This window comes from Spea bombifrons, chromosome 5 (assembly GCF_027358695.1).
Source record: "Spea bombifrons isolate aSpeBom1 chromosome 5, aSpeBom1.2.pri, whole genome shotgun sequence".
Taxonomy (NCBI): Eukaryota; Metazoa; Chordata; class Amphibia; order Anura; family Pelobatidae; genus Spea; species Spea bombifrons.
This window is the reverse complement of record NC_071091.1, coordinates 29264790-29281771: the sequence shown is the minus strand read 5'-3', so window position 1 is coordinate 29281771 and position 16982 is coordinate 29264790. Positions and strand designations below refer to the sequence as shown.

The following is a 16982-nucleotide window of genomic DNA, read 5'->3' as shown; positions in this document are numbered from 1 at the left end:
ACATCCAGGTCTCCCCCTTTATGTTGGCTCCAATTAAGTATGAACTTTAGACAATATAATTTTTTTTTGTATTCTTTATTTTAGCTGTTTCAGCTTTGTATTGATGTAACAGCAGATACACATCATGTTGAGTCATACAGAGAATGTAGTTATATATTTGTTATATAATTCTATATAACATATAGAGTTACATAAGAATATAACGATAATTATAATTGTGGGTATCGCTACAGTGTAACAGAAAAGACAACCAAGGAAAACATGATACTATGTTTCATGCATGTTAATCTTAACCCCTTAATGACAAAGCCCGTACATGTACGGGCTCAAAATGCATTGTTTTCAATGGGTTAAGGGACCGCCCATTGTCCTTAAGGGGTTAAACAAAGATGGAAAGAGGTTATAATAGTGTGTGTATGATTATATATATATATATATATATATATATATATATCTATATCTATATTTATATACATATATACATACACATACAATGACATGTTGGCAGTTGTGATTATTTATCGGCTGTACTAGAGATCTCTTCCTGTCACGCTGCGCACTAAACAGCGAATCCCATCTGCTTTCGGTATACCAGCGCATGTCGATATTACACTATGACCAAACTACACTATTACCGAACTTCGAACCTCTGTGCCAGCCCTAAACAATCATGGCGAAACCAGCCGCGTCACCTGACTGACCGGGCGACGCCCCATTCCGTGTCGCGGGGAGAGGTGACGTAGAGAGGGTGATTCCTCTCCTCACAACAAACAGTACCGAGCAGCTGAGGCTAGTCGGCAGTGCAACGTAGGTCAGCTCGGGCCCGGCGTAAACCGCAAAGCGGAGCGAGGATTGCCATATCTGCTAAGAACTTTTTTCTTTTTTAATTTTAAACACCGAGGAATGGCCGAGGAAACAGAGCTGGTTTCTACTTCGGACAGGGGGCTGATAGGCTCCCTGAGAGCGGCTGCCTGGTCTCTCCTGTATCTCCCGGCGAGGCAGCTCGACAGAGAGTGAGTGCGCGCCTTTCCTCTCTAGGGGTAGCGGTCACCTGTGGAACCGGCGGGCGGCGGGGGGGGTCAAATGCCTTCTATTTACAGAGTGGGGAAGGGGGCGGGCACGTGCTGGTCAGGAGCTCGCAGCCCTCCCACCCCGTGACCTCCACGCGGGAAGGGTCCTGCTCAGTCCGTGGGTGAGATGAAGGTGTCATTATTGTGGCTGGGGTCACGAAACGTTGTGCGCGGCCCCGGCAGTGACACCTCATCCATACATCAATGGGTTCGCAGTGCGGTTATAGGGGACTATTAACCCTTGCGTGAAATCTTTGGCTGTTACTTCTGTAGCATATTCTTGTAGTTTACTGTTAAATGATTTACTAAAGTCATGGTTTTTTATGGCTTTCTGTGTTTTTGGTGGAAGTGATGTCATTATTAATGTGCTGTATGTATTATACAGTTATTTTACAGGGATGTGTAGGCAGAATTTGTAGCATGTACCTGCTTAGTGAATAAAAGATGCTTTTCCACTTAGCCATAGCATAACCCTCTCTAGAATGTTAATAATAATAAGCTGCAAACTTTGAAGAAGCTTTTTCAGTTTCTATGGCAACCGCCACCAGTGTCTGCTTGTGTGTCACATGACAGGTGTCCCCAGCAAAGATTATAATAAGAAAACGATGTGACGGATTGGCGAGAAAATGTAACCTTAGTTGAAGTTGATAACTTTTTATTGTTGGGCAAACTTAGACAAGGACGTGAACTGGCAGACGCTTTCAGGAGGTCACAGGTCTTCTATTTGAGAAAGAGACCTCTGAGGTCACGAAAAGTTCATGTAACATAGTAACTTAGGTCTGGGAAAGTTCACCAAGTTCAACTGTTCTGCCTACCCTTCCAGCTATTGATCTTAAATTAAAGAAGGCCAAAACATTTTTGGAATTTAACCGCTTAAGGGGGAAAATCCTCGTTGACTACAAAAGGCAATCAGATTTCTTCTTGGATCAAGAAGCTTTAAATATGAATTATTTATTTATTCTCTAATACATCTTTTTCTAAGTTGACTCAATAAAAGGTTACAATTACAACTAAAGAAGAAAAAATTATAAATGAGACAAAATAGTATGTGATTCCAGATTGTTTTTTTTCTGGGAAAGGTATTAGCAAATCTGTTTCTAATTCTGGATTAGTGTTTAACAACGTTATCCATTCTTTACAAGCTTTTGGCCTCTAATGGTTTGCCTTGCTACGCTGTGTCATTGTGTTATACAGAGTCTTCAGAAGTTCCTAATAGCCTTTACTGGGTAAAAACACATTCATAGAGTCACATAACCTTCTGATGTAAATAAGATGTATAAAGGACCACCGAGGACTTAATTTCTCAGCCTAATGTATCGGTTTGTCTTGGTCTGTCAATTCCAGTCTCGTCATTCCCCTTGAATGTATGTATTGTAAGAATCGCTGCGTAAATTGTTGCTGCTATATACATAATAATAATATTGGTCCATCGAGAGGTGTCACTAGCTTTGGTAACTGCGTTCCACAGCAATACCCAGTTTTGTGGTGTGTGCATGAAACTGAGTTTTGTGATGCCGTTGTGTCGACTAGGGAGCCACTTAAATTGCGTGTCTTGTGGATGCTGAATTCTTCTTCCTCCTATAAAACGGGTGTCTTTGAAACCGATCGATCTGATTTTAGTTCCGCTAATAGCTATGGTAAAACCTCTTTAAGGTTGTATGTCCTTTCGAGGGACACAAACGAGACCAGTGGTGTTGTGAAATAACTTGTTTTTTCCAAAAAAAAAATACTCAGCTTGTCCTATTATACATGGATAGTAGATACCTTTAGACAGATTGACATTAAAAAGCCTTCTCTGAAATGTCCACGTGCTTTGGGGTTATTTTGTTGAATTTGTTCACTTTTCCTCTTCCTGTGATGATATATTAGATGTAACATTGCATGTGCTTTCCCATTAAAAAAACACAACCACATTGGGGTTTATTCCCTAAAGGGTTAAAAGAAGAGCTGACCCCATTTATCTTTTGCTGCAGAAAGAGCTGGACTGACCCTGGATAATTTATAATAACATTGGTGAGATCTCTTCAGTCTCTCTTACACATTGAATTATGTATTATATGGTTCCAGCTCGGCCCCGGAGACATTTGCTTGTGTAGGCCCTTCATATTTAATAGTAAAGTGAGAGTTACAAAGCACAACTCCCCAGGCAACTTCACTTTTGACTCTATGTTGAATAAACGCCGTGTACGTCATCGGTACTTAGTTGGTAAACCCCAGACCTGTGCTGTGACCTGACTATTCATGGTGGTGGACTTGGTCTTCAAAAAGGATGTGCACATGTACAGCAAACTATTTTATCTGTCAGTATTCAGTACTCATTCTACCAAGAGATAACCGCCCTTTTGTGAATGACACATCAAGCGTGTTCTAAATGCTTTTTATAGGTTCTAATGATGCGGTAGACTCGTTTGGTGCTGCATATTGAGTCATTAACTAAACTCTTGGCCGGTTTTGTCACCAGATTGCAGCGTTATTGGAATGCAAGGGCTCGTTGGTGTGTAATCACTGGGCTGTTGTTTTAGTTGAGTTTGGCACTCAAAAAAAACTTAATCAATTCTCCTTTATTGTCAATAAAATATGTGTAACAGTGTAACAAACTGCAGGCACAGAGCGCCACGCGCAGTTATTGAAAGGCACGTAGTTTGCTTAAGGTCCTGTGACATTTACTGTGTAATTCTTGGCATTTGTTTGTTACATGTATTTACTTTTTATCTTCACGCCAGTCTTCATTTCACCATTTAAAGAAAACTATTCTTTGCTACCATTATGTAGAAATTAGTCATTTATCCTCTATGGATGCATCTCCTAATCTTTGAAGGAATGGAAAGGTTTTGTTTTACTTGATATTCAACAATACTAGAACTGACAGAATAAGACAAACTGGTACATTGGGTAGAGAGGGCCCTGCTAAAAAGCTTATAATCTACATAATCTAATAAAAATCCATATTTTAACTGTTAGACCAATGCCTTAGACTGAGGTTATTACATGTGCCGACAGCTCTCATTGGCACACAGGAGGCAATGGGTACCAATCACTGGAGGCAAATAGCTGGAAGATGATAGGAGTTAATGCAAATATTATTTTTTTTGCCTTAAATGTCTCTAAGAAAAAAAAGTCATCATGCTTTCCACACTCCACATTTTTTCAATGGACAGCATTCTGGTTTGGGCCGTCACCTTGAGATGGGGGCAAACTACTCGGTATGGTGGGTTAGTGTGCCAAAAGCTCTATTGGCTGCTGCCGGGTTCATTTCTGAACCTAGCTGCTAGGAGTGAAGGAATTTGGAGTGTGTGAAGGACAATTACATTTCTTTATACAGCCTTAACCGTAAGGTGTAACTAGAATAACTGTTTGTGTAATGACTGTTTGGACCATCATTGAATGTCTTATTGCTAGAAAATGAACTCCTGACTTTGCTATTATTTGGAAGGTCCCGATGTAATTGCTTATCCTACCGCGAGTACTGCTGTGCTTGGGAATTATTAAACAGCTGAATTCTGTATTGTGAGTTCAGTTCTCTCAAAGCATAACGACTGTTTTCCTTAGTGGATTAATCACGCTATATGCCTTTTGACCTAGTTTCTTTCTATGGTTTTGTCTCTATTGCCAGAGATTATCCTCCTTTTTGCAATGGGCATATCATGTCAAAGCAGGGTCCCAACTGCTAAATAAATAGCTTTATATGAGTCGGTGGTGCATGAAATGTCTAGAAAAGATTTTACTGAGCTAATCATAATTAAAAAAAAAAAAAAAAAAAAGTAGAAGTAAGTGGTCCATTATCACACCGTGCCATGTAGGACACATGGGTTGTATTGTTTAACATAAGCTTTAAGCCGAATCGCATAGAAAAAATATCATAGGTGATCTCCCGAGTAAGTGCTTTGAATATACCATAACTTATGTTGTAAAATTGAATATGTTGTGGTGCCCCTCAACATAGGTAAGTGCCACAGATGAGGATTAGCTTGATATGTGAGCCCACTGCTGCTTCCATAGAAGTCCAAGAAGATTCTGAAAGAGCAGAATTAAGGGACGGGATGATTGGGGTCTGAAAGGAAAGAGGAGTACAATGTTCTTTTCTGTAGGGAAAAAGGCCACAGTTGTCTAGTGGCAGTAAATGGCATAGTAAATAAATCATGAGCACTTTACCCCCTAGTGCTCACTCAAGGGGGGGGTACTTGGAGGGGCAGCCGAGTACAAAACAACTTGCAAAGTAAACCAGGAATGCGATTTATTGAGACATACTCAGTGGAGGAAGAACAGGTTCAAAAGCTTTTCACTAAAGGTAAAGATGCATAGCGCCTCCGTTCCACACAGAGACAGTTAGCATTGTGACAGCGTTCCAGTGCACGGTGAGATTTGGTACAACCTCTGTACACCATCTTTTAAAATGTGGCACAACCCCACTCTGCACCCCACCGTGACCCTACTGCTAAGGGTCGCCTGATTCTAATTAAAAAGTATAATTTTCTGAACCTGTTACTTGATAACATTAACATTTTCTCTAAGCAGTGCTGCCTATGGCCCGATTTAACCTCTGATGCTATTTTTGGACCTGTGAAATCTTTCGCTGTTCTGAAACTTTGAATACTGTAAACCTGGACACTAACTAAAATCCCGGTATCCCCGAGCACCCCTTCAACGTGTTCTTAGGAATAATACAAGAGCTGCTACTTTTCTCCACCTGCTATACATCTATCATGTTCAAGTATCTGTCGTAGATTCTAGGGCCACTTATATGCTAATAGAAATCTAACATTTACGCTCAGCTTCCTGCCCCCTTGTATCTCGTAGCTGAAGACGTAACAAATCATCACCCAAGCTTAATATTGAGCTTTGCCGCATACTCCATTGAATTGTACCTCAAGCACCATTTACACAAGATGTTTGTGTGAGAGTTATATTTTGATATATCATTTTCCAAGCTTCACCTGAAAGCAGATCTGACACTTTACTCACACCTGTAGTATTGGTATTTACATATTATTTTTATTAGCTTTTATTTATATAGCGCCAACAGTTTACACAGTGCAACTTAGAATACTTACATTCAACAATACTAGAACTGATTGAATAAGACAAACTGGTACATTCGGTAGAGAGGGCCCAGCTCAAAAGTTTATAATCTAAATATTAAAATAATCTAATAAAAATCCATGTTACGGTATATGTGCACGATGGGCACGGGAATTGATCGGATGATGCTTGTTCTACCACAAGCCTCTGCCCATCCCCCATTCCATGCTTCACTTTAAGCACATACGTGCTCTGGGGCCCCATTGTGTACTTTAATGTGGAGTATGCCTGTAGTCTCTATTTTAAAGGACGCTTTAGAAATGCCTTTATGACATCATCAAGGTTTGCGTGAAATGAGAAAGCTGACCACGTTACCTCTCATAGACCCGGCCAAGTGAGCCAACAAAGCTTGAATAACATTTTAGGCTCAATTGTGATTTTCTGGCATAACCTCTAATCCTTGTCTTATATGGTATCTCTATTTAGGCAACCTTAGTTTTTTAATTTTTAAAATATGAAGTATTATGTAAATATTTAGTGCAATAAAAAAATTCTGTCTAGAAGATACCAGCATTTTGTTAGTAAATAAGTCAATAATGCTATTTGTCTACCTTTTTTTGTAGCGATGTTGTATAGATAGAAGTAGGGCTCGAGGTTGGCCCAGATGGGTAGGTCTTGTATAGAGGAGAAATTATTTATTAAGTGTTTGTAAACCATAGAAGTTTGACAAATTACACTTTAATCAGCACAATTAAGAAGGAAGTATAGGAAATATAATAGCACAAAACGAGACCTCAAGTTCCAAACTTCTCCTGTGCCATCCTCTTCAGGGGGTTTGGAAAGCTCTGTGTACACATTCACACCATTCAGAGCTATTTAATAGTCCCTGTGAAATTGGAGACTGTAGTGAAAAGGCTGCTTTCTGGTGACTGAAGGAACTATATGTGGTCGTAAATTCTGTAGGGACAACAACGCTATCATAACAGAACTGTTTCCCCCACTTTTGCTGGGTGAGGAGAAGGCTCTGACGTGTATTTGTTCTGGGACATATGCTCTGTGCCAGCATTGCGCAATAACCCTCACAAACAATGTAGTAGAGGCCTGCAGTTGGAATCATAGGTGGCCATGTGCCAGTGGCTTGTGTATGAGAGGGTAAATAATAGCCTCTCTGCTAATCTTCTTTGTTTTTTTGCAAATTTTCCTTATAATCAGTTTTTACTACAATTTTGCAGCCCACTGTGATCATTTATGTTGAAATCTGTATCTGTGGTCCTTCCCAGTGCTGCTAAATTCCTGGATAAGAACACATGGGAGCTAATTTCAGTGCTTTTGCGTTGCCTTTTGGCCTACGCTTGGAAAGGTTTGCCTACTGAAATTTGTTTGCCCAGGACTCCGTGTACCAGTTTAGAAATAGCCGCTGTATTATCTGTTGGTTTGTTTATCGCTAGCAAACAATTCAGAGTTGTTAATGCGTGCGTGGAATTCATGGTAAGTTCAGTCTGCCAAAAGTTCTTCGAAAGAAGCTCTGGGAATATAACTTTGTACACACAGTCCCCCCCAGCTGCTGATATCGCTCTCTGGATGTTGAAATCTGCTGATCTGTCCAGGATCTGTTATAGTAGGTATGTGTAGAGCCGGGAATAACCTAGGGATTTGTTCTACTAGTTTAGAGCCCCTCTACGAAACAAGGAGCTTTCCTACATCTTAAACTCATTCTTACATTTGCTGTAAGTCTACTGTGTGTCACAGGCGAGGACTATAGGATTAATAACACCAGATCCCTGCTTATCTCTTACTATTCCCAGCAACCACCGGATTAACCCCTGAAATCCCTCCACCCCAGTACTACAACTTGCTGCCACCACCAAGACTTTATATCTGGGTGTTTTAGGTTAGTTGTCACTCTAATAATCTAACATTATTAACCCTGTCGTACCCGAGCTTTCTTCAGAGTAGAGAGTTCATATTAGAGAACAAAGACCAGTTAATCTGAAAGGTTTCACAGTGCTGTGTACAAACAGGAATATATGCCGGAAATAATAGTTACAAATTGTGTGTGTGTGTGTGTGTGTGTATGTATATGTGTGTGTGTATATATATATATATATATATATATATATATATATATATATATACATACATACATACATACAGTATTCATATACTTCAGATGGAGAACAAGGAGGAACTTCAAGGAGAATTTTACTAAGACCCATGTTATATAGATAACCCACAGTTATCTCAAAGAGGCCAGACACCCCCCCCCCGGGTCTTACCTGGGAGAATCAGCGGTTTAACCTGGCAGTTTATGGCCCATCAGACAGGTCAGGGACACTATTGAAGATATTATATGAATACATAAGGCTTCCCCGGACACACAATTTACACTATATTATATTAAAAAAAAGAACGCTGTGTTTTAAGGTCTTTAAGCCTCAGGGATTGCAGGTTTAACATTAAATCCCTCTGTTTGAAGCATGTATGGCTGTAAATTTACTGTGCAATAAAAGTTGATGCTTTTCTTAATTATACAGGATACACATCCAGTTCTTGGTATACGCTGGCTATAGTTTGCCACTACGGCTAGAAAACCCTTCTTATGCATGCCAGTGATATCACAGTTACATCACTGAGCTCACTGTATTGTGTGTTATTTATATTAAAATGTTGTTTCATACTCTCTTCCATCCAATCTCCCCTCCACTCATCACATTGTTATTAACAAGCAGGGCTCCATAGACTTGCATTGCTGATCTCTTTGCCTGCGATCAGCCAGCAGGGGGAGCAATCGAAGATCCCATGAGGGTCTAGACAGACAGTGCTAAGTCTCTCCTGTCCTCCCGTGACCTTCCGGTGGGTGTCAGCAGTGACGCCAACTAGAAGGGAATGTGCGATCGTGCAAATGTGCATTTGTTATGTAACCGTGTAACTGGAGCGTCTGCTCAGGGGGGGGGGGGGTCGAGTCCAGGCAGTCAATAGATGTCGCTATGAAAAACACATGATGTACAGGTATGTCCCAAAGGGAATCTTGTCACACCCTTTGTGGGTGTACATCTAGGGTATTTAAGGGGTTAAAGGAAAAAACTTCAGTTTTCCAAAATATTGTTATCCCTTTGCGATATTTGTAATTTGTTGGGTAATACTGTTTTCAAACAGGTGCTCATTTGCCTTATGCAACTGTTATCATAGCCCAGTCTACTCGACAAACACCCTGACTACTTAAATCAGTATAATGGCTCAGTCACCCAAACGGACACGTTTACTAAAGGATGTCTATAGATGAAAGCATTAAGCAGAACTTCATTCAGCTCGATGTGGTGGTTTGCGCACGGAGCAATGTCTCTGTCTGTAAATAAATGACGTTTACTGAAACCACATTTTCTTCAATGCTAGACTGCACTACTGTAAGCAATACTGTATTTAAGAGTCAAAGAAAAATATTTCTTTAATGACCATCTCAGTAAAATACCCCTATTTTTTGGCCTGGTTTAAATTCATAATTGTAAAAATCACACAATTATGGCACACGTCATGCCTACAGGAAAACTGTATGGTCTTTGATCATTCCCACATCAATATCTGGGGGGGCACTTGGCATGCTCGCATAACTCACAGGGTCACATCTCTCCCCACTTGGGTAAACCGATGACGAGGGACAGCGGAAAACTTTGTGTTTACATGTCATGGCAGAAAATCCTACTGAGATTAGTTTGGCTCAGTGTGTTATGTGTGTGTTGTACCTTAGCGTGTCTAACAAGGGTCAATGTACTTGTATCACTGTGTCTGAGGTTGGTCTGTGGGGCTGACTGCAGACATTATGATTAATAGATACTAGTTTCAAAATCTTCCGTTTATGAAATGAAACCATATTTTTTCATTCTTTATTACAGGTCGGGATGGTTTACTAGCTGGCTCCCGGCTTGGTGTCCTACGTCTGTGCAACAGCTCAAAGAGGCCGAGGAGAAAATGCTGAACAGTAAGCCGCTTTTGTGCACAAGGGATCGGGTAAAAGGGTTAAACGCTTTGAGTCTGTGAAATGGAATACAACTTTCAGTATAGTGTAACCCTAAAAAACCAAGAATGTGGACTAAAACCTCAATACAAATGTTTGTTTCGTAGTAGACCCCATGCAAATAGCAGCTAAAATGTTCCATGTAAACTAGCTTTTCATTTATACCGTATTTGCTCGATTATAAGACGACCCCCCCAAAATCTGAATATTAATTTAGAAAAAAAAAGCCTGAATATAAGACAACCCTATAGGAAAAAAGTTTTACCAGTAAATGTTAATTCATGTAAACTATATATTTTGTTTTTAATTCCTTTTATTTTCCAACCTGCCCCCCCCCCAGTTATGCACATCTGCCCCCTGGCTTGTCACTCTGCCCCATAAATGCCTTAAACCCCCTATATGCCACTGTGCCCCATGATATGCCTTTTAACCCTCTATATGCCACTGTGCCCCATGATATGCCTTTTGACCCCGTATGTGCCACTCTGCCTCCAGAAATGCCGTATACCCCTATATGCCACTCCATAGCTTTCATAGAGCACTCTGCCCCCCCCCCCAAAAAAAAACGTAACTTTGCTTCTGATTCCCCGGGGTGTTATCTGGGCAGCGTGTAGACGTCTACGCGATTCACGTTGGCAACTTCCGCTACAGCCAGAAGGGGGTGCGGTTAGGTGAGGTCTGATTATAAGACGAGGGGTATTTTTCAGAGCATTTGCTCTGGTAAAAACCTTGTCTTATAATCGAGAAAATACGGTATTTCTTTTTTTTTTTTAATTATTGTGTGAATTGTATTTTTCTCATATAAATATATATATATGCACTTGCAGGTATTGAAAGCTCCTGCAGTAAAGAGCATGTTTCAATATCCGGTGGAAATACTATATGGACCCTGTCATTTATCCGCTCATCAAATAAAACCCCCCTTGTCTTGCTGCATGGGTTTGGAGGAGGGGTTGGACTATGGGTACTCAACTTAGATGACCTTTGCAAGAACAGAACTGTGTACGCGTTGGACATCTTGGGATTTGGACGCAGTAGTAGACCACACTTTGATGGGGGTGCAGAAAAGGCAGAGGAGCAGTTTGTCCAATCTTTAGAGGAATGGAGGAACGCCTTGGGTCTGGAACAAATTATTTTCCTTGGACATAATCTTGGTGCATATTTGGCTGCAGCCTACGCCTTAAGATATCCTTCTCGGTAAGTAGTCATTGTAATGATCCTTAGGTTTTCTTGGGTTTTATTTACCCATTTTTTGTTTATGTAATTTAATTTTTTCTTTAAAGGATCACTCCAGGAGAATGCATATTGTCGTATGACAAGTCTTAAATGTTCATTCTTTGCCTGATAGAAAAAAAACAAAGCACACCTTTAGGAAAAGTTACATCTCCAGATGCTACATTGATGGCTGAAGTGTTCCTCTAAGAAAGAAAAATACAGAAACCCAAAAATCAGTACAAAAACAAATTTATGCATTTCTCATCTTTTTATATTGATTTGTGTGAACATATTTTGTGATCCAAAAAAATTGTGATTTGTCGTGGTAATCTGTATTATTTTAATACAATTTACTTTAAAGTTAAGTTACCAATGGAACCATTTTAGGACACCTACATAAATGCTTTTATCAAGTTCCATTAAGCCAGGGCTCGACAAATCCCAGGCACCAGGTCGCCATGGCGACTGATAATTTTGTCCTGGCGCCTAGGTATTTGTGAGCCAAACCTATAATTGGATCCAGATCCAGATCCCCTGCGGCGCTGCAGGGGACTTGGCTCCTCCTTTCCGGCGATGCAGACAACCGCGCTGCTGCCGGCGGCTCCACCCACCCTCCTCACTGAACGGGGCTGGCACCGCCCACGAAGGTCACTGGCCAGCTGACTCAATTCTATTTCGGATCAACGGGGACGACTCCTTAAAATGCTACCCCTGTCGATTCGAAATAGAAGTGAGTCAGCCGGTGCCGCTCAATGACTTTCGTGGGCGGCACCAGCGCTGCTCAATGACCTTTGTGGGCGGTGCCAGCCCCGTTCAGTGAGGAGGGTGGCTGGAGCCGCCGGCAGCAGCAGCGAGGTTGTCTGCATCGCACAGATGTTTGACAGCGGGAATCCAACAGAGTGCACATCGGGGTCTTCGGTCAGGTAAACTGAAGTAACTGGGAGCATGCTTGGCAGTGGGAAGATGGGACAAAGATGGCTATGGGAGAATGGGGGCAACAAAGTCTCAACAAAGGCAAACTCTGTCCCCAATTTCCTATAGGCATCTTTGTCACTAAATAGCTTCCCATAGTCTCATGTTTAGTGACAAAGATGCCTATAGGAAATTGGGGACAGAATTAATGGGATTAATTCATGGTAATTAAAAGTATGTGCTGGGGCAGAGTGTGAGTGCAGGGACAAAGTGCTGGGGCAAAGTGAGGGCTAGGGTAAAGTGTGAGACTGTGAGTGTAGGGCAAAAAAAGTCCTGGCTCCCAGATTTAAAACAAATTAAGCCATGTTGACAGGACTTAATTGTTTAGTTTAGAAGCAACCTGATAATTAATTATCTATAAATGCCATGGGTTATAAATATAATCTAAATTATAGTATAGTATTATGCTTAGAGTAGCAAGGAAAATAAAATGCATGAATGCCAGTGCTGCTTGGAATTCACTAAGGTGCAAAGTTTCCAACACGCTCTAGGAATTCTAGGCAGAGGCGTACAGATAAGCACACAAGGTATGCCACTTTTGAGTCCTAATCCGGTGTTACATCAGCTCCTTCATAGCACATGCATGCTTATGTAATTTAATTCTATCTATATAGAGCTATTTTGTTAGGCCTCAATAGCATAGTATAAGATCAGCTCTGTCTGACCCATGCAAGTAAATTGCAGGCTCAGTTATGCACATTGGCTTATGTTTGTCGATTTCAATTCACACTAATTCACACTAAATACAGCAGAAATGTGTTTGGTTAATGGTGGTCATTTCCATTCATAAACTGGTCAGAGAAAGAGCCAACATTTTGTGTATTTTTATTATAGGGTAAAATGTCTCATTTTAGTGGAGCCCTGGGGATTTGCAGACCGACCCGACAATGCAGATGAGGATAGACCAATTCCCATTTGGATTAAAGCAGTCGGAGCTATGTTAAGTCCATTTAACCCTTTAGCAGGACTTCGCTTAGCAGGACCTTTAGGTGAGTAACTAAATGTTTGGATATTGTACTTAAAGTACAAATACTGTGGGCTGTAACTATTTCATGCACAGTGGTAGGAGACTTCCACATTTACATGTATTGTTTTCATAAGTTTGTCTACTTGCCATTACTACATGCTAAATATCTGCTCAAAGGAAATAAAGCACTACACTGATTGTATCAGTCGAACATAAGTTTGTTTTAAATCAAACCTTTAGAGATAGATTTGGTTCAGTAGATTTCTTTCCCTTTGATTGACAAAAAAGTCAACCAATGTCCCAGGAATGAAACTCCAGGTCATGTATATTAGTCATCACTTCCAACAAAATCGCTCATTCTCTTGCGAATACAAGGTTCACATATGACATTAACGTAACCTGATTTCTGAGTAAATGACACATTGGCCATAATAGCGATCAGTGCTAAGTTTTATGAAAAGACTTTGTCCTAATGAAAGTTTCACAATATTCTCTGTGGCTAAAGTATTTATTATTTCATTCCAGTTACTTGTTCAGGGTGACAAATACAGATTGTTTATGATTCTTTACGATTAACAAAGATGGAACTGGGTCTCAACCAGAGCAGCACCCCAAGCCTTACCATATGCACAGAGTTATAACATCCATTCTCCTTGGGTAGTGTAGGAAAACTTTGCAGTATAGCTTTGTTGCAAGGGAGATCTCTGATCCTGAATGCTTGTCTGTGAGGCCCACAAAGTGTGTGAACGCATGTGAATAGACATGTTTATGCCTTCTTAATGCTTTTTCCCTTGGCAGATGCGTCCAGCACAGAGCCCAGCACGGCCTCCATGTGCACGACAAGTGCCGAGGGGCTTAGAAACACTCTGCTGGACATGTCTGGAGGAGGCTTTGATTAGACATAAATGTCAACAGATGCCAGTATTAAACTGTCTTTTTTTACATTGTCCATTTTCATTGTATTTCCTAATAGGATTAAGCCTAGTTCAGCGACTCAGGCCTGATTTCAAGAAAAAGTATTCCTCGTTGTTTGATGATGATACAGTAACAGAATATATCTACCACTGCAATGCACAACCACCAAGGTAAAAAAAAAAAAAGTCAATGGAAAAAATTGTCTTGATTTTTATCACAAAACTGAATCAGCTGCAAGTTTTTGCAAAACATTTTTTACTATTGCAGCGGTGAATCGGCTTTTAGAAGTATGACGGTTCCATATGGCTGGGCACAAAGACCCATGCTGAGGCGTATTGACGGCCTTCACCCAGATATTCCGATCACGGTGATCTTTGGCGCACGGTCTTGCATAGATGGTAACTCTGGAAACAACATTCAGTCGTTGAGGCCAAACTCCTTCGTGAAGACCATTGTAAGTCTTGTTTGATACTTTGCTGTGGCGAAGACTAATAATTCAAGCTGTTGTTCCACCTACTGTTGTCCATACAGGACATGGCTTGGTTTCTAAGCAATGCTGGTAAATGTATTTACCCTTTAATTTTGTTTTATGGGACAGGGACAAAAATAAAAGGTATTTTTCTGCATATTTTCTTTCTCTCTACATGAATCGGCACTTAGCTAGTGGTATTTCACGAGGCACCCTAGGTGGAACAGCACTTTCAAGTTCATAATGGTTTGAAAATGACATTATGTAAATACTAATAAAAGAGACTAGTGTTTTACACTGTATTCACCATTATCAAATGCTTTTACTTTTATATTATCAGAACTATTATCTGTGGTTCACTCATTTGGTGATTTTCTGAATGCTAAAAATGGCACAGTTTATTATTTTATTGCCCTGCTGATAACAGTAGAATATTCTTGTTATTTTGCAACTGTTATTTATGTTGGTGTAGTTCAAAGTTCTAGCATGTGGCGTACTGGGTGTTGAAACTTAATAGCTATATATTTGTATGTTTTAATTAGGCTTATCGACCTGCAAGCCATGCATTTTTGTTAGAGACTTTTTTTCATGTGAAAACAGCAGTCAAATTACTCTGTTCTGGCCAGTGTTTCTGAGAAGGCAATTTATATGTTTCACCACAGCCAGACCTGTCCATTACCCAGTTGGTTGTTGCAAAGTGCGATTTTATTTGTAGTTCTCTTTGTAGAGTTTGGTTAACAATGTAATCTCCTCTTTTGCAGGCAATCCGTGGTGCTGGCCACTATGTCTATGCTGATCAGCCCGAAGACTTCAATCAAAAAGTTTCAGAGATCTGTGATTCTGTAGACTGAACTACTCCATCTGAATCAGAGAGCACTGAATCCTTCACATGGTAGAGAGAGATCTAAGCAATAGGATGCAGGGAGGGCAAGATGTTAGCTCTCTCTCCTGGTAACTGGTGCTTCTATTCTCTTTTTTTTTATAGAAAAAAAGACATTTGCACATTTGAACCAGAATTGTGCCTTTTGTAGGAATTTGTTTTTAGATGTAGCATTGTATAGCTTTTACAATTTCCAGAGTGTTTATATTTATTCAATTAAATTTCTAATAAGCAACATTTACTTTGTGATATGCATAACTATGTATATATTTACATAATAATATTATAGTATCCATATATATTGTTGAATTGCTGAATAATAGGTCCTGTTGACTTACTCCAAAGACCAGGTTCCTCTCAGCTTTTAAGCTCTATACTCCACTGGTGTTGTGACAATGTCACTACTGAATAACTCATTGTACATTGTCATCATATTTATGCTTTTGTTGTTTTGTTTTGTTAAATTTGTGACTGTGCCAAGTATTGCATATATAAAATATGCATGTGTAATAATGGTTGGTTTCACAATCATATAAGAAAGCACTCAATATTTGTTTGCACCACAATCATTGCAATAAGGGCAGGCTAGATCTCAAGCATTTCATCTCTAACACCACTGAGGATGAAGATACATTTTATTTTAAACATATATGCACCCAATTCCTTTTTTGAATTCCAATTCAATAAGTTCATCTCTGCTGAAGAGTGTGTGTGTGCATGTGTGTAATTTTTATTATTATTCTTATTATTCTTATTATGCCTTTCCATTTTGTTTATATATGTGCCAGGCTGCTGGAAATGTGCCAATGTCTTACACAGATAGTGTTCCTTTAAACAAATACCTTTTACACTACCAAGTCTCATTGGTAATCTTCAGGTATGTATGCACTGATGTAACTTTAAGTATTGCGGTATAGTGGGCAACAATGTATGTGAAAAGTCAAGCTGATTCCACTAGAGGGTAATCACATTGTATGCCGGGCTGGTGGGTGTATAACATCTGGCGGCTGGCCTAAAACAGTTATCGCTTGCCAGCTGTTGAAGAAACACTGGACGGCCATCCATGGCCTTCAATGAATACAGAGTCCATCTGTATAATACATAGGACTCCTGCATGGACATTGAAGTCATAGTTGGAAATAAACTGAGCCACATGATATCTTCTCCAACATGATTTTCTTTGCCTCAGGAAATTAGTGTTAAAAACAGACATATAATCTGTCTTCCCACCTTTTTAAGATGATTCACATAGTCCTGGTGAATCACATACGTTTTCTAATTGCATAAGCCATTTTGCATTTAACAGTAGCGCGTTCATTTTGAATAGTAGTAAAAATAGCATTTTCTCTATATGCTGTCATAATCGCTTGGTTTAAGAAAATTATTTTATTTCGTCATTAATCCAAATTAAAGGGTTGAACAAATGCAAGTGTCTGTTGTCCATTTGATCTATTTAAATTGTA

The 16982-nt window shown here is 39.9% G+C and overlaps 1 protein-coding gene across 1 annotated transcript; it reads left to right on the top strand.

Moving 5' to 3' along the window:
* The first annotated feature begins 763 nt into the window (after positions 1–763).
* ABHD5 (abhydrolase domain containing 5, lysophosphatidic acid acyltransferase) lies at positions 764–16223 on the top strand. The gene is made up of 7 exons (XM_053468176.1): positions 764–1013; positions 9980–10065; positions 10929–11298; positions 13123–13277; positions 14229–14340; positions 14438–14624; positions 15401–16223. Exons 1-7 carry the CDS (start codon positions 904–906, stop codon positions 15488–15490), a joined length of 1110 nt encoding a protein of 369 aa, XP_053324151.1. The 5' UTR covers positions 764–903; the 3' UTR covers positions 15491–16223.
* The last annotated feature ends 759 nt before the right edge of the window (positions 16224–16982 follow it).

What these genes read in the sequence shown, in the direction of transcription:
- ABHD5 (XM_053468176.1), top strand. Translation starts at nt 904, where the DNA reads ATGGCCGAGGAAACAGAGCTGGTTTCTACTTCGGACAGGGGGCTGATA. An exon ending in TCGCTTAGCAGGACCTTTAG is followed by an intron (nt 13,278 to 14,228) that starts GTGAGTAACTAA and finishes ATTTCCTAATAG; the next exon opens with GATTAAGCCTAGTTCAGCGA. An exon ending in TGCAATGCACAACCACCAAG is followed by an intron (nt 14,341 to 14,437) that starts GTAAAAAAAAAA and finishes TTACTATTGCAG; the next exon opens with CGGTGAATCGGCTTTTAGAA.